General features: G+C 38.5%; 1 protein-coding gene across 3 annotated transcripts in view; it reads right to left on the bottom strand.

Annotated features, from left to right (window-relative positions):
* SRGAP1 (SLIT-ROBO Rho GTPase activating protein 1) overlaps positions 1–18,651 on the bottom strand; it is a 138,472-nt gene that overhangs the window by 18,047 nt on the left and 101,774 nt on the right. Inside the window, exons 9-15 of one of the 3 annotated variants that reach the window (XM_065743355.1) lie at positions 17,568–17,765; positions 17,363–17,447; positions 13,003–13,030; positions 11,303–11,405; positions 7,959–8,019; positions 7,724–7,801; positions 6,120–6,254 (exon numbers count right to left, since the gene is read on the bottom strand). In XM_065743355.1, coding sequence (XP_065599427.1) covers positions 6,120–6,254; positions 7,724–7,801; positions 7,959–8,019; positions 11,303–11,405; positions 13,003–13,030; positions 17,363–17,447; positions 17,568–17,765 — 688 coding nt within the window. Of the gene's footprint in view, positions 1–6,119; positions 6,255–7,723; positions 7,802–7,958; positions 8,020–10,759; positions 10,794–11,302; positions 11,406–13,002; positions 13,031–17,362; positions 17,448–17,567; positions 17,766–18,651 lie in introns of those variants that run through there. The other 2 variants (XM_065743353.1, XM_065743354.1) reach the window with 2 other exon arrangements.

Below are 18,651 nucleotides of genomic sequence, written 5' to 3' on the forward strand. Positions count from 1 at the left end.
TTGACCTCTGAGAAAGATAAAACACAGGCCCCTGTTTTGGAGAGGTGGTGTCACCTTTGCTTACTACAAAGTCAATGAATACACACTTTCCTCTTTTTTAAGGAATAACACATTTAGACCATCTGGTGACTCACGATGCAATTTTTGCAAAGGCATTAAAGTGAAACAGGCCAGACATGAATCATCAGCCTCAGAAGAGGGCAAGAAGTGTAAGAGAGGAGAAAACACAATTGCTAAGAGAACCCTCCAAATGCAAACAAAACAAGAATAACTTAAAAATGAAGACAGGGACATCTTCATCCTAAGCAAAATTAAGAAAACGTAAGGCAAATTGAAGTTTAATTAAGCAATAATCTGAAGTAGTGGAGCATGTAGAAGGCAATAAGTATTCAAATATATAAATTCAGTGCTTTGGTGAGGGAAAACAAAAGGCTTTTGCAGGACAGCAATTGCTGGTGGTTCCCAAATCCTCTGGGCCATTTGGCCACGTGCCCTTATCATCCCAGTTCAGTTAAAGATGCTACCAAAGCACCACTCATTTCCTGGCCATGGCCCTACATATGACCTCTCCTTCTCTAGTGGTGAAACATTCAACAGAGAGAAGTTTCAGCCTTGGGAACAGTCAGATCTCAGAATCCAGAACTACAGACTCTGGTTCGTGCACTTTTATCATCCTCTGTTGATATACTTCCTGGGCCAATCTCAGCAGTAACAAAAGTAATGCAAACATTTTGCAAAGGGAAGATATTGATCGGAACATACAGGAGGTGAAGACTAGTGTTAGCAATGAATGAATTGTGCTAACCTAATCGCCACTGCTGTGCAACTTAAGCATATTTCACAGCCAAGGGCACTACAGAGGAAGAAGAAGAAAGCAAACAGTGGTAATGTAAGACATCTCTCACCTTTAGGACCACTGGTTTGAAGGACAAAATCCATTGTAGCAGCTCTGAGAGGCGGTCTCTCACTACTTGGAGAGGCACCTACTATTAACAGAATGAATGCTAATGCTTATTTTACACATCCACTGAACATCAAATGGGACTGAGTTACACTTGCAGATGTAATTTTTATGGTCCATTTGCAGCTGACAAGTAATCTACATGAATATGTGTTACTGCTGAACTTCACAATTTGTGTGCTTTCCCACTTCAGTAGGTGAGCCCAGTCCAACTCAAAGGTATGTAGACATTAACTCAGCAATGTCATTTACAGCTCTTTCAGATCTATTTAAGAAGGCACTGAAGGAGGACAAACACAATGGTATCCACTGTCACTTGGTGAAGAAAATAACTGTTGTAATTTGGTTGAATATTTTTCAGGAAGAGCTGACAATTCATAGCATAGTTTTTTTCTTTTTAAGTGATACTCTGGAAAAGCAGTAAATCATATACATAAATAATGATTATGTCTGGAGCTAAATGAACTTTGCTGGCTGCAAATGATCAAAATGAAAAGCATTAGAAAGAAGAAATTTTCATCCATCCCAGCATCATAGTATCTCAAATTTAGGGCAAAGGAGATGAAATAAAAAACTATAATGATCTGAGCAGAAGCTACACTGCCTGGGCATCTGAGATGAGTCTGTTGCCACATTGCACAGCTACGTATGTAGATGTTAATTATAATTCACATGTACAAAAACTCACTCCAGGAGAGGAACTGTAGTCCTTAAGTAGTGAATTATGGCCACCCTTCTGCACATCCTGCAGTATCCTCTGCCTACATGTAACTCCTCTTACAAATACTTACCTTGTTTGGCCCAATCTCTGGATTTTTGGCCCAATTTTTAGAAAGTGGTATAAGCACAGAACAACTCTTCTCCCTTCTCCACCACATTTTACCTGCTGTATTGTTGAGTAACAGCTGCCACTACTTTTGCTAAGAATGCAGAATTATGGCCCATAATGAAAAGGATTCATTATGTTCTGTTCTACCTTTCTTGCTTGCTTTGGAGAAGTTAGAGTTTGGACCCGCTTTTACCTAAAACAGTTCACAAACCCAAACAGAAAAATACCATTCTCATGAGTCTAATTAATACAAATTGCCCTAAAAGCCACTCATTTTGCTCTGCTTCCAATGTATTTCCAAAAGGGAAAGCATAAAGTCACAATGCTCTATTTCATTTGAAAATATATGCATAGATGCAAAGGAATTCCTCAGTGGCTGTACTGAGGAAAGGTTCATTTTGCAGCTGTAACCTCAATTATGCTTGACATCCATAAGTAAGTACCTCAGTTTCAAGGGTTTTTTCACTGGCAACATTACATTTCCATATAGAATGTGTGACATTCTGCCCTTTTAAAGTTTTACATGAACATTAACTTCATTGATTTGCTTCTCTCCCTCCCCCCCTCTTATAACAGTTTCTGCTACTAATTAACAAAAAACACATTGGCATTTGCTTCGAAAAATTATTTGAAAACAAGTTAATTTTTAGTACTTTTCTCACTGCTCATCAGTAAGCAAATGCAATAAGCATTAGGATTACCTACTTAAAACAAAATAGTGAAAACTGCCTGGACATTACATACTCAACCATGATCTAAAGAAGTTAAAGAAACTTCTGTTCTCACAGAAGAAATGGAGTCCGACCCTGCTCCCACCAACATGAAGGCCAATACACCTTGTATGTGAAGGAACTGTTGGGTGTACTAGGGCCACATAAACACAGAAAAAGAAATTAGTACAACTACGACAGGTTCCAAATCTGAACTGGGAGAAAAATCTTGCCTAGACTGTCCTCCTTTTTGCAAGACACATGAAATATTAACATCGAAAGACAGCAATAGAAAGGATGTTAGAGGCAGACAGTTTCTAATACAATGTGTCACACAGATTCTATTTAAACTAAGAAGTGACAGGTTAGTGCATCCTGAAATGCTTCCTTTTTTCCAAATAGAAAGCATCTTATTCCCTGGAAGTAGTGCACCACTTAACAAGGCACACAGATGAGGCACACAGCTGTAAAAACACTCCACCCTGGGCTTCTCTCAGATAATCAGAAGATGCACACAGCTGGCTACTCTCAATGTGTGACCCTGGGCTGGCTGCAGATACAAGGCACAAGAGCTGTTTTTTTCCCTCACCACATTCAATACTCCCACTGTGACAACACAAATAAAACCACCCCACTATGTCCAAAAAGAACATCTCCTTCGTTGTCAAATTCCAAACTTAAATCTTCTTTCACCAGAGGGAGGCAATGACGTGTTATTTCAGAGTGCCCCTAAAGATAACCCTGAGGAAACCAAATCGAACAAAAATAAGGTCTTGCTTTCGTAGGTATCAGTCTTCCTCCAAAAGCTGCCAAGAACACTTAGGAAACATTATCACAATGAAAATTTCTATCTTCTGCAAGAGCAATCCAGCAGAACTACTCAGTCAGTGTCCTGGTTTCAGCTGGGACAGAGTTTTTTGTTGTTGTTTTTTTCCCTCACAGTATCCAGTATGATATTATATTTTGGCTTTGGGAGAAAAACAGTGTTGATAAAACACCAATATTTAAGTTGTTGCTGTACATAACCAAGGACATTTCAACTTCTTGTACTGCTCTGCCAGCGAGGGGGGCTGGGAGGGGACAGAACCAGGACATCTGACCCAAGCTGGCTAAAGAGATGTGCCATACCATATGACGTTGTATGAAAAAAAAACTTCTAAAATAAAAAAAAAAAGCATTGTATGGAATTGGCTGGGTTCAGCCACGGCTCAGGGACCAGCTGGGTTAAACCACAAAGTCACTACACCTTGTTTTGATAAGATGCTGTAGAGGTGATAATCCAGATTTAGGACAGGCTCAGAGAACTGGCTGGTCTAAGCTGGGATCAGGTGGCAACATCTCTTCCCCAGTAATGATCCCACTTATGGAAAACGTAATGACTTTGTTCAAAACTAATCAAAACTAAGCTCTGCTGGATAATCATCCAGCTAATTTAACTACTAGTTAAATAAAAAGGTTGTGAATTCTTGGTTGAAAACAATCCAGTTCCTTAAATATGCAATAGTTTGACCTCCTCCAAGGAAATCAAGGCCTAATGCTAAAGACTGAATTCACTGTTACTTTCCTCAAAATTCGTGATAACAGAAGATCAGTTTAAGATAACTGAACTTGATCACCCTCAGCAATTGTTTAAGAGGTCAGCGAATCACTCCCAGCTGCAAAAGTGCCATGTACCCACGCTCACTTTGGTGAACTTCCCATCTCCTACCACAAATTCTGTCCTGTTTCTGGAAGCATCAATGATGAATGGAATTTCTCTGAAATCATCCAGGTTCCTCTTCCTAGAATGAATTTAAACAACTGTTTCTCACAGATATTTTTCCATCTTCTAAACACTTCAGTTCTGTAATCTTTGCAAGCTCATACTTGGTATTTTAAGTTTCTATTAAAAAGTCTTCAATACAGCGGAGCGCAATTCCACTTACTTTACTACAAATAATAATGCATACAGTATCTTCATGTACAAGAACTGCCATCACTATTTTTCTTAAAGCTCAGTAAAAATAATGAAGGAGATCCAATGGACAGAATCTGAAAGCAGAAATTTTGAAAAGGACATCTTGTGCAAATGTTTAATGATGAAAGTGATTAACCATCCGAACAGCTTATCCACGAATGTGGTAGATTTTCTGTCAACTGAAGCTATTAAACCAATACATTTTTCCAGCAGACATGCTTTAATTCATCCACAAGTTATGGAAATCTGCACAGAATTAGTAGGTAAAGTTCCATCATCCCTGTCATGCAGAAAATCACTCAGTCAAAATGATTTCACTTTATATTTCAGTTTCTATGACTTGCAGACATTTTCTGGGCTGTAGTACTGCTGTTAGATAAAGCTGAGCTCAGGCAGGATAAAGATTATGCTTTCTAAAGAGACTGTGGCTCTCTCAGTGTCCTCCTTAGTGGGGAATCAGACTGTTAAACTGCAGAAAATTGTTCAGGGCTGTTTGACAAAAACCGAAACATTGCACATACACCTGACCCCAGCAATCCACATATTTCATAACCTCCAGGCTGAATTACTACACTCCTCCCTACATGGGAACAAAACTGCATATTCAGGGTTCCCCCTGGCACAGAGCAGAACAGCCCATCTGCTGGCCAGTCCAGGACACTGTGCACATATCAGTGCTGTCCTGACTGCTGACTGCCTCCTTTGCCAAAATAACACAGTTCAGAGAGCCTGTCCTAATTAATATCCCCAAAGGACTAGCCCTCATTACCTGTGAAACTGTCTATTGGCCCATTTGGCTGAAGCAAGCGATTTACAAAGGAAGGGTTCAGAGAAGGAAGTTCTTCCACTCAGCAAGGGCTGCTCTGACTACTTCTAATGGACCCACAGGGAACAGTAAGCCTACTGATGGTTGGCTGGGCCTTAAACCTCCTGAATATCTGCAGGGATCTGTGAACTTGAAAAGGCTTTGTGCATGCCAAAGCAATTCAGCCATCCACTGACTAATTCCTAAATTACTACAAGCTTTCAGCATCCAGCTACGAACATCAGCAGCACACAGACTAACACGCTCCTCTTCTTGGGCATCCCATTACAGCTTGACAACTCCTGTGAGTTGGAAGGCGGACTGGGCTCTTCTGCTGACAACATTCAGCCTCTCCCCCTGTCCTTGCACTGAATGGTTTTCCAGACAGTTGGATCTGGGTTTTTAAGCTGAGCATAACAAAGGTCCAGAACCACACAATGCTGAGCAGTTTGTTACTTATTCACCAGGACTGACCCCAAGATGCAGGGCGTGAAAACCTTTGTGAAAAATAACATACTCTGTTTGCACAGTCATGACTTCATCCCCTTCCATCTGCCTCAGGGCACAGAAGAAATAATAATGATAATAAAGATAAGTAATGCTTATGAATTTAACTATCTCCTGTACACTAGAAGATTTTCTTCCTTTCCTATTAAACAAAGAGTTGTACTGTACATTAATCCCCCTGGAAAAATGGAACAACCACAGCTGCAAGTATGACTAATAGCTGACCCAGACTGTTACAGATGACAAACAAATTGTCTGAGAAAAGAACTGTGAAGTTATGTCTTTTTTCATTCTGCTGTTGTATATATGAAAGTAAAATTCTATTGAGAAGTAAATAGATTTCTACTTACTGATACAAGAAATAAGATCATTAAATCTTTCCTTAGGAAAGACAGGATTTTCCAGCCCTCGGAAATAGAGCTTCAGTACTCCAGCAACTGAGTTAATGTCATGGTTACTTTGGTCGTCTGCCAAAGGATTTTCACCTTAAAAAGTAAATAAAGTGAATAAAACACACATGCAGGAGCATTCTTTCATGTAGCACTTTAATAAATGAATGACATTTTTTCTTGTTGTTTTTACTACGTGGGAGGTGGCAATGCAAGCATTCAAGTAAGATAATAAACACTGGTTTAAAAATCCCAGGCTACAATTAAACTGAAAACTTCAGCTTAAATAAAACTTCCTTTACATTACATAAGCCAGCAACCTCTGAGGTTCAGAACTTCCTACCAGGCATTTATGGTCATGTAATTATTTACAATTAGTAAAATAAAAATGCTGCATTGTGCTTAATTGAATAAGGTTTCTCAAACTATTTTTTGAGATCTTATGTAAAACAAATGGAATTAGATAACTCTTTGAACTGCAAATTTGTCTTAAATCTGAAAAATTAAAATGTTCAGAAATTTATGCAACCATTTGGTGAAAACGCTGCATGGAAACTGAAACTCTAAGGCCCATGACTGAACTATGTTTAATTCTAAAGACCCAGTCTTTATTTTGAAACACTTTAGAATGTATGTACTTTCCAGAATAACACCACCTAGGAGAAGCAAAGAAAAATAAGGCACATGCAGGACTTGGAGAATAGGAGAATACGCCTCTACTTCACACATAAGAAAATCTTTGCGTATCTTTTCAAGGACCAGATCAGGTATAACAAGATATGCAACTAAGACCAGGGAGAAAAATGCTGTGTGTATCTTTTCATACTTCTAGTCACAAGATTTACTGCCCCAAGGGCTTTCTTATTAGCACATGATCTGTAAAAGGTTATTCTGGAAACTAAAAAAAATAAGCAGCTTCCAAAACCCAAGAAAAGAGAATATAAAACTAAAAAGAGATAAGTAGGTAGTGTTAACACAATTAAGGGACTGCTGGACTCTATCTCTTATGAATCCTAAGTTTGCTGTTGTAAGCCATCCACGTGCAAAAATCTATTTTCACTTCCTGTTGTATTTCCCACAATTTTTCCTCTAGGGCTGAAGATTCCTTCAGAACAAAAACTGAAAATGGAACCACTCATTCCCAGTCTGTGTTTGCATCGACCTGTATGTGCATTGATTGTGATGACACTTCGACACAGGGGCTAGAAAGTTAAGCACTCATATTCCAGAAGATCAAGTGGCAACCTTCTCAAATTGCATTAAGTAGTCTCTTGAATCTAATTAGAAACATTATATTTCCTTTTTAAGAACCTTTAAAATAAAGATGAACTATTCCTTGCATTTTACTGCAACAAAACCAACCTCAAGCTCCTGGGACATAACTGTGGGAAAATCACGTTCAAGTCATTATTACACTTCACCTTTAAGCACATGACAGTGCAAAGTTTTAGGTGCAGTACACAAAGTGCATACAAACTGCTTGAACGGTCAAGAAAGTAATTAGAATGTAGAAGATTTTTAAGTGTCAGACATTAGAGTGCTAGAATAAACGAAAATGCAATTACCTCTCTCAAATGAATTTTTAATATCATTCACCTCCACCTGGGAACCAGACACTCTAAAAATTCCCTGATGCTGAAGACCTGCAGCAAAGATAGGAGACAGTGGTGAGAAATGAACTACTTTTTTACAATGTTTCCAACTCTATTTTTAAAACATATCTGTGGTGGCAATTGCATTATGCGAAAGGCAGATTCAAAGGTTCAATAAGTAAATTACATACAATATTTCAGTGCTTACCATATAAGTTGATGAATCTGATACAGCTTTCCACGATGAGAGGAATGACTTGTCCTGAATCCTGGTAAAAATAAGAGCAGAAAGAGTACACTGCAGATCTGAAAAAGGAAAATTCCCTTCTCTATGAAAAAGAGATTTCTTTTTTTCTCAATCCAAATGGACACATGGAGCTGCCAAAAAAAAAATATATATATACAAAAAATATCATTCGGGGAGGGATGGAAAGCAGCAAGTGAAGAGGAAGGATTATGGTTCTTACTGAAAATCACTGAATCAGGAAAATCAAAATTAATTTAATTTACCCTTTTTTCTCTGGTGGAGGAAGTCTTACACAGGTCTAATTACACGGGGCCTAATTCCTGGAGGTGCTTTTTCTTTGGCTAAAAGTCACTGACCGTGAACAGTTGGCAAAGCCTTTTCTGGACTTGCTGGACTACTGGAAAAGTTCTTGGAGAAGAGTCACCCAATGACACTGCGTGGCATAGTGGTTGCCTCCCTCCTGACCTGTGTACCCTAAAATACAGCAGATGATGGTCCTACACGTTATTTCAGGCTGCACAAACTACCTGGTAATACACAGGGTGGGAACTGAAGCCACTTTCCGCCAAGCACGTCAAGTGTCCAGCTGCCTCTTTGGCACAATCAGAGCATGGGGAAGGGAGGTCATGGCCGACATCTCCCCACCTTCAGCTGGCTGAGATCATGGATCAGAGCTCTTGCCATCACAGAACAACCAGTTTATATGCACATTTTCAATTAAACACAGATGATTTAAAAACAACAGAAGAAATGCTTGTGGTTGTTGGGTGAGAGGACTATATCTAACTTTCTTTTTTCCTTTAAACTGCTTGTTTTCCAAAAGAACTGTCACAGTCCTTCAGCTGAGTGTTTTGGCACCTTAGAACATGGATATCTTAACCAGTGCACACTAATGACTATACGTCACCAGATATCTATTAGAGTTATGAATCATATGATTAAAAATTATTTAGAAAAGTTAGTGCTTATGCTGGAAAAATTACTATTTCATAAATAATAAGTACCTTCAAAATTCTTGTCATAAAAGCTATAATTTTTCCTTCCAAATGAATTTCAAATATGCAAGCACTCAGAGAACTAATTCATTTGAAAGTTTAACATAAAAGCAGTCTGAATTACAAAACCATGAATTCAAAACCAGTAACTCAGAATACACATCTCCTCTTACAAACTAGTCCTTCACATTTTCATCCTAAATTACACTAAAGGGAAGTTTATGAATTGAGCTCAAATAGACATAAAGTCAAAAGCTAGAAAAAAAATGACTGAAAAATAACACACTGAAGCAACAAAACAAGCACTTCCTGAGACATGCTAAGTCCTGATTCTCTGCATCCTACATATTGTTTTAGTGGGCCTCAAGAAAGAGTGTAACAGTAATTTCACAATAAGTGGTGGCATGTTTGTCCTTCAAACCTAGCAAAACTGGGTAGCCAAGAACCAGTAATGTCTGGATAAGCATTTCTTTTTGAGTGGTCTCATGACTCAGTAAGAGTAGAATAAAAAAAGCATGGAATAAGTCAACTGCTAAATCAGAAATACTGTAATCTTCACAAATATTGAGCACTCTGGTGCTCCAAAAAACCAGAGTATTAGAAAGCATGCACAACATGCACCCATATCTCCTGTTAGTACACTGGTTCATGCAATGAATGTAAAGCCTCTGAAAAGATAATGTTTGCAGTAAGAAATTACAAACAAAAAATTACTTTCAAACCCATTTTTGGTGACTCTGTTCAGAACCACACACAGCTTCATAGTGAAGGAATTCCTTTAAGTAACAAACCAAAAGCTTTGGGTTTTGGATCTAATGACAGGGAAAAGATATGAAGTAGAAGTCTGGGTTGGCAAAAGGTTAACAACAGTGTGACCCCACTGTGCTGTGAATTTGATCTGATGTGCGCAGCCAGTGAATGTAATGTTTGAAACTAATTATCACATCTTATGATACAAAAATTAATGTTAAACAATTTGGCTAACTCTCACACTGCCAAATCTTTCATGAGGTTACCATCTTTTTCCTTATGGAAGACTAACTGTAGAACTCTTTCACATGCAAGTAAGCTCTGTCACCCACACTGCATGTAGCATAACCCTCTTCAGCGTGAGGGAAAATGACAGGACAGCATTTCTCCTGACTACTTCTGTTCTTCTGTAATCCAGTGGCTTTTTTTTTTCTGTGGGAGTTTCTGTTCCTTTGCCTTCTTTCTTGAGAAAGGGACAGCTCTGTGATATTAATCTTTTGCATCATGTGGTGATTTCCTGAAAGACTCTGCCACCACTCACATAACAGTTTTTCCACATAGTTGCACTGAGACTGGCTGCTAAACAGCTACAGTGCCACTAGCACAGAACTAATTCTGCAAAATATTCTGCTAATAGCACTGCACAGGAAGGAAAAAAACCCATATAACATTCTAACTCAGTTCACAGAACTTGCAGTCAGGAGTTCTTTTCACTGTGCTTACAAATGTATTGCTACACATTTTTTGAAGCTTTCTTTTTTTAGCTCTGTCAGCTATTGTCCAAAACCACAGATTGACTGTGAGGGGTAGCTGCCTGTTAATGAAGAGGGAATATCCTCATTTAAGGCTACAATCTCTCTGCAGTTAAGCCACGGTTCAGTTTTGCCTGCTGTACTTGTAATAACATTTCTTAATGCAAACTTTTCCCTTCAGCTTAGTGAAAGAACTAATTTGGAGCTAGGGGTGAATGAAGCCCACAGTGAGGCAGAGATGGTTCTCTTTTCACCAGAACTATACCTGATGTCTTGCGTGAGAGTTCCTTCGGCCTCGGCTAGAAGCATTATTAGAAATAAAAGTATGAAAAAGAAGAAGATAGTAATTACAGCAAAGGTACAGGATCCAGAATAGTGGTGATCACAATTTCACACAATATAATAAATTCCTAAAGTCACAGGAAATCAAAAGCTGGATATGAAACCCAGGCTAATACTGCTTCTTTGCAGACTTTGAATGCTGAATCTAACTAAAATGGCAAGCCAGAAACTGTTCTAAGTGTGGGTTACACCATCATATTCTATCTTCTAAATGACACTATGTTTCCTAATAAAACCAAGCTGCCAATACTATCCCTACTTGATTAACAAAATCGTAGGAAGACTAAGGTGAGTAATGAATCCTCCTCCTTCCCTCTGACTTCAGGAAGTATTATATTGATCAACTGGGAAAGACAAAAGCCCCAGGACAGACTTACACATAATGATCTGCCTCAGCTCACACGAGGCTGTGACCATTATAGTAAGAAGTGTTGAGATCAGCCACTCCAGTGGCTGGTGCCAGTACCTTAATGAATGACTCCAAATCACCATTAAACAACTTAGCACTATACTGTGATCGAGGTCTGGACCTCCTGTGTTTCTGGGGCTTAGGGGGAAGATTTGGAGGCCTATGGGAAGGGAATATAATTACTGTGCAAGGTAGAATTAAGTCAAACAATAAAACAAAATGCCTGTAGCAAACAACAGAGTATTGCGAAGGGAGAAATAAGCAAAATAATTATCAAGTAAAGACTTTCCAACAAATTTAACTGTAATATGTGAAGAACACGTCCATGAACAATGTATTACTTATGGACAAATTCTGACATTCTTTACCAATCCCTATTTTGCAGTTTTACCATATACATTTATTCCAAACACTGTATAAGTGGAATGGCCATTTCTTGTTGCTGTCATTGATGACATCTGCAGCACCACTGGAATTCATCCTGCCAGACATGGCAAAACAGAAGGCACTCTAAGCACCTCAAGCAGGAAAGTTGCTTTGTGCTGAAGTAGCTTCACATTCAACTTGAAGCTGCTGAGCACACTCCTAAGATGCTTCAAAACCAAGCTGCCTGCATTTTCAACTATAGTCAGTAAGATTAAACAGCTTTAGTCTTTGACATTCAACCACCAACATCTCTGGAGAGTGCTCCAATTTGTCACTGCTTGTCAACTGGGGTCATGAATGGAAGGAAGATGAATCTAGCTGATGGAGCTACAATGGCCATGGATCAGTTAGAAGAAAGGAGCTCTGAAGTCTATAGAGATGTCTCCAGGAATACTGGGAACCAGGCAAAAGAAATTATCTAAAATCAAATGGTCCAGGCAAATACAGAGCTAGAGCTGAATTCAAATTTTTTAGCAGAGAGGGCATAACTTTTGTTGTTGGTGGATTTCTTTTTATGTTCAAGACAAGGGGTGGTGGCAATGCCATTCCTGTTTAGGAAGCAAAAGCAGAAAGAGGAGGCCTTGACTAGGGATGGAATAACTGAGAAGGGCAGGGAAAAATGACATCAGGAAGGCTGGGCTAGAAGTTCCTACTCTGAGGTGAGAAAGGTGGTGCTTGCAGCAGTGATACGGGCAAGTGGCAGCTGCAAACCGAACAGTTGCCATTGCTCCCCACAGCCTGATAGCTGCGGGGGCTGTAACGTGCCTGTCTGTGTTTATGCCTGGAGGCAGCCTCACAGGTGTGGCATTACACTATGGAAAAAGTATGTGCTGCACCAAGAAGAGACATCTAACCTGGTCTCCCTTCTCTTCAGTGAATGTAAGGGCCCTTTGAAGCATCACAAATATGGATACTGAGGGAATTAGGTTACCAAAGATGTAACTGGCCTATCCCTTAAATTCATGTCTGTATCAGTTTCTTCTGAACTGAGCATCCAAATCAATACTTTTTCCTAGCTCCTAAAATTCTCCTGCAACTTACAAATTTGTTGTGTTCCCCAATACACAAACATTTTCAGTGATTGCCCTGCATCTTCCACCCTTGATACTGGCCTAAGCAGCTCACAAGAATGGGAAAGATGAACAGGCAGTCTTTTATTGATCAGCATGTGGGAACATAAAATGCTGCACGTTAAAATACACAGTACCTGCACACAGTTTAGGTAACAATAACAATGATGTTATATATCAGTAGGAACTTGCTCTAAAATTTGTAATTTCTTTTTTGTTTTCCTTTAGCTCTGTAAATCAAGTTAAATAAAAATGTCTTACCTTGTTGTCATATATTCAGCCCTGTGACCTAGAAAAGTTCAATAAGCAGGAAACAATCATTTGCATGTTTTAGGTAGATTTATAGCTTTTTGCATCTAAATTACACTTGGCAAATAGTTTTTAACCCCAACTTCCATGTTTCCAGCTAAAGATACACAATTATACAATTAACAGGCAACAATTGTCTACCATCTCCAGAGTTACATTTAGAATACAAACACAACCCACGCTACCAACAACTAAGAAGCCTGCCCACAGATTAAAAAGGATCATTTGATACTGTAAATAATTTGAAGCAAAACTCCAAACAACACATGTTGCTTATGCTCATGTACTTTTGTGGCTAAATCAGTATGGAGATAGAGCTGTGCCAGTATCAGATTATACCTCCTGCTATGTTTTATGCCTAAACCTGTTCAGTCTTCAAAATAAAGAGCTTGGTACATCAGTGGTTGGCTGCTGAAAGCCTTTACTCTCTTTCATTTGTATACTATAGGAAAAAATGAAATGCTATTACCAGGCCACGCAATATGGATGTAAGAACAGAGACAATTGCAAAGAACAGTACAGAAGCAAACACTGTACTACAGAAAGGTTTAACCTTTGTAGAACAGATTGGTAAGTTAGACATGTACTCCATGTAAGTATAAGATAACGACAAGCAAAATAATCAAGTAGAAGGAAGTCACAATAAAGTATGTTCCACCAGTCTAGTCTTCCCCAAAGGAGATGGTGCCCTATTAATTTACTAGAATTCTCTGAACACATCAGTATAATGCCAGACAAAGGGGAATCACTTGAATTAATTTATTTATGTTTTCTAATCAATTTCTTCAGGAGAAGCTACTAAAATAACTACACAGCCGTGGATTGAATGGCAAAACATTATGGCTCATCAAAAAATAGTGATGAAATATGAAATGGAATTGAATTAAATAATCTATTTTTATCATGACAGAAGTCTAACTGTCATTTACTTAAGCCTTCCCATCACGGCCACTTGCAGAATGCATTTACTAGTTTCTCAGGGAGATCACAGCAGCTAAGGAGGCAAAAGACTAAGCAGGTAACTAAAATACTTTTGTATCAAGTCCAGACAAAACTGTGAAGTTCTTCAGAGGGTCTTAATGATGTCTGGAAAGAAGATACACAAATGGCAAATTAAGTCAATATGAAGAGGTTCAAATAACAGCAGAAAAGAAAGAATTAAACACCATGGAGCTAGCAGAACTACAGATAACTATACTGACTCTGAAAATCACTCTGAGCATCACTTGGACTATAGGTCTATCATCACTGCTTGGTTTGAAAGTGATACCAAAAAAGCTCCTCAATCTGCACAAAGAATGAAAACGAGTGATATACATAAAATAATATTGCTATGTGGCAACGTCCTGTTGCAACTGACATACTGCGTGGTACTGAGTAACTTCCACTGCAAATACATTTTGCAATATCAGAAGGTTGGGGATCCACTGAAGGTGTCACAAAGAATAACTTGTGAGAAAAAAAATCTCTGGCATTAATAAGACATGTAAAGATTACTGGTGATTATTTTACAGTGGTGAAAAAGAGGAATAAAAGAATAGTATGGTAGGTAACTGATGATGTGGAAAGGGTAAGGTAGGAATTACTCATAACGACAGGAAATTCACCTCAATGTATAAATTAACAGTAAAACAAAAGATGCTAAAAATCCTAAGACTGGAGCATTTAAAATTATCTCTGGCATTTAACAAGTTACAACAAAAACTATGTGAGACACGCAGTCATTTTCTTTTACAATTTCTTATTCTCCTTCTTGCCTTTTGCTCTGCTTTGTTCAATGGATAAGCCTTGAGTCTGAATGAACATGGCTAAGTGTGCTTCCCATGTTTAGTATTAATTTTGTTTGACTATTTCTCATTTATTCTTCTGAATTTGCAGCAACAGACTTAGCACAGAGTATTCCACCTGCTTGTGCAGATCATGGATACATACCTATGATGCCCATGAACAGCAATGGATTGTAGCAGCTAGGTAATTGGATGGAACAGAATCCAAATATTTTCAGTGCTGTGAACACCATGCATGAGTCTGGATTTATTCTACCTACATCTTTACATCGTACAGGTTTAAATAAAAGCAAGAAAAACTTAACAGTTCAGACCATCTGCTCCCTCTCTTCTTTATCCTTCTTTCCTCCTCTCCCTCTCCCTCCTATTCTCCCCTGCACTGTGTAATTTGGCACCCTGTGTTATTTGTCAGCTGTCTTGCTGACAGGGAAGTTTCCAGAAAAGGCAGTTTGAGAGGAGACGGAGAGATCACTTCCTAAAAAAATAATTTCTACAGTAGCTACAATAATCATGTTCTTAGTTTCACAGTAATTCTACTCTTTCAATCTCCTCATTCCAGGCACATACAGAATACAGCTCTTCCTTCCTAGGCATGTACACTGACATGTCTCAAAAATTGGGGCACTAAAATTTTTTTATCTTTAAGAACAAGGACTTTTGATCCAAATACCAGCTTTGAATGAACATGTACACATTTCAGAAACTACTTACATGTGCTACAGCATGATGAGAGAAAAACAACTACATGGAAAAACACTGTGGGCAACAAAGATAAACAACTTGGGGTTACAGCTGCTGGGTCAAAGGGAACTCTTCAAACCACATGGTCCAAGCATGTCTGAGCGTGGCTAAACATCCCTGAGTCTGATGGAAATTTATCACTTAAGTCATACTGCTGAGCAGTTTTAATTTGGGCTTCCTTTGATACAGTTCTGTCCTCCTATCTTTCCAGTATGCAGTAGGCAAGGGATTTTATCTTTCTCCCTTCTGTAAATGATCATGCATTTTACTGGGCTTCCAAATAACAAATATTTACTTCATTTTTTACAAGTACATTTTCTGTGTGCTGTGGAGGTAAATATTCCTATTTTTTAATCAACACAGCCACATATTGTTTTATGGGAATAAACTGCTTAACATGTGAAAATAAATCCTACTAAGTGAAAACTTCCATGAAGAAGAATATAATTAGTTGTCTGTAAACAGTTACTATCTTCTACATTCCAGGCCTGCAAGAAAATGTTGCTTATTTCATGCTCAGTCACTCCCTGAACAGAGGCTTTGTTTGAGTCATAGCCATAGAAATGCTAAAAGCTCTTTAGGAACCTCCACAACTGGATTTGTGGAGCTGGGGTTTCATATTAAAGGCACGAAGAGATCTGATTAACAACACATTTTTGGCAGTAAAAAGAAAATAAATTGACACATCCTGTTACTCTTCAGAGAACAAGCTTCCCTTCTGGTGCCTGAACTTTGAATTATAGTCTTCAACCTTCAGGAGAAGGTTTTATTCTTTGTGGTGCAAAAGACTTCCTCTCAAGTATGCAACGCCCTGTGTGGCCAGTCCTCAAGGCATGTGGGATGATTCTCCTTTTCCCATTCGGTCCATGACGAAGTGTCTGCTGGGAGGGCTGGTAAGAGGTGGGCTCAAACTACTCATACTGCCCAATTTAGTACTGTCCTAATTCAGCTTTACTTTTGATCATGACCGTCTGCTGATTTGGTTTATATTTTATGAGGTTGTATTTTTAATAACTGTGGAGTATGTTCAGGAGAATGGATAATTCTCTGTCATCACCATTTGTAAAAATTAAAATAATTTTATGTGCAATAATGATAATCAACAGGTATAGAACTACTCACCAAGTTTTCATTCATTTCACTTCCCAATGAGAAAATACTATGTAGAATCCCACACTAATTAAATCTACAAGAGTCTCACTACAGGAAGCAGGTGAGGAGCTACAGTGTAATAGGAATGTCAGCGAGGTCAGGATTTCACCTATTACCTTTCATAAATGCCCCACTGAGCTATAAGGCCATAAGAGAACGTTCATACCCATGTGTCAGACAAGTTGCACTACTGGCTCCACTGTAAGTTATGCATGCTGGATCATTTTGCATGCTTATTTTTCACTTTCCTCTGACTCTTCAAAAAACCAAGAACTCAACTTGACAGACATCACTGAGAAATAGAAACACAGCATTTGTTATAGCTCTTAAAACACCCTGCACTGATTGTATCAACTCTCCTTTCAGACACGAGACTTTTTATTCCACATTTCCATCTTCACATATCACTTGTCTAAACATTTGTACAGTGGAAATAAATATCTGTTGAAGAAATAAAATTTATTTACGGTCTGTATTCTTATTACTGTATCAAAACTATGACTGGTTAAAAATCTATGCTTAGTTGACAATTAAGCTTTAAGTTTCTTCATTTTCTCCTAAATATCTCCTGCATTTCAGTGGGTTTACTGTATAGTTCAGATTCACATTTACATTCATTATGTAATATTTACCTTCTCCAAGTGCCCTTTGCAGCAAGTCATGTTTTGCTTGAAGTTTTGTGATTAGATTACTACCTTCCAGATACTCTCTGAATTTCTGTAGAGGTGAAGATCAATCTATTAATATGCATACAACTTAAATTCCATGAATGTCTGTACAACGTTTACTTTACGTGTTTGATCGGTTATCACACAAACAAGGAAGCACCCAACATACCATGAAATAGAACTGCTCAGTTTCTTGCTGGTTAGCTCTTCTTTTTGCAATGCTAGGTTTACTTAAGTATGTCTCAGAGACTGTTGACTTCACAGATTCAGTTGAACGACTGTGCTGGAAACATTCTGACACATCGTAGTCTTCAATAGTGACCATATCTTGTATTGTCTGCAAAGTAGCCTCTGTTGTTTTCTTAACCTGGTATTAAAAAGCAGAACTTACCAAACAGGTAGACAAATGCATATCAGAACAGCTTATAAATGGAAGTTCATTATTCATACTAATTCTCTGGCACACTACTCTGGTGCACTCTCCCAAACAAACCGTGTTATGTGAATGTGAAAAATAAGATGTTCTATAATAGATATCTACATAACAGAAGAATGACATAATTAGATATCACATCTAGCTCTCTGTTTTACCATGGTACAATCCACAAACATTGATGCACTCCTCTGATGACTGTATAGCATTCTCAAACATTTGTTTCCTAAAATAAGAAATGTGAAATGATTTGATTATGGTCCCTGATTTGGAACAACAAACAATAAATGTGATACAGCTGGAAGAGAAGAACGCCTTGGACCTGTCTCATAGCACTTCCTATGAGTTGTGAAGAACAGTCATAGTGGAAACCAGGGGATGGATGCCATGAAACAAGGAATGCAGTGTTTCCACAATGCAGTAACTGGCAAGATTAACAAGGATGTCATTTATCTCCCAGTTCTGCTCCACTCTCTTGCAGAGTCAAAAGAATCGTGCACACTTACTGTGTAGGAAAATATCCTTGTGCCTGACTAGACAATTTCTTCCACTATGCCCTTGCACTTACTGGTGAAAAAAATCTTTCCTTTTGTCTTTGCTACCTTGAGATACTTACTGAATTCAAGCTTATTTTTTAAGACTACTGTAGAGGTCTCAAAGACATCAATATTTTGTTGCAGGCATTCAAGACTGTGACCTGTTCAGGACGCTTGTTGCAAGGGTCCCTTGGGACTTGCTCCTGAAGGGTAAAGGGGTCCAGGAAGCCTGGATGCTCCTCAAGATGGAAATCTTAAAGGCACAGGAGCAGGCAGTCCCGGAG

This window comes from Cyrtonyx montezumae, unplaced genomic scaffold (genome assembly GCF_038088225.1).
Source record: "Cyrtonyx montezumae isolate F1298 unplaced genomic scaffold, pur_monq_1.0 scaffold_3, whole genome shotgun sequence".
NCBI classification, from domain to species: Eukaryota; Metazoa; Chordata; class Aves; order Galliformes; family Odontophoridae; genus Cyrtonyx; species Cyrtonyx montezumae.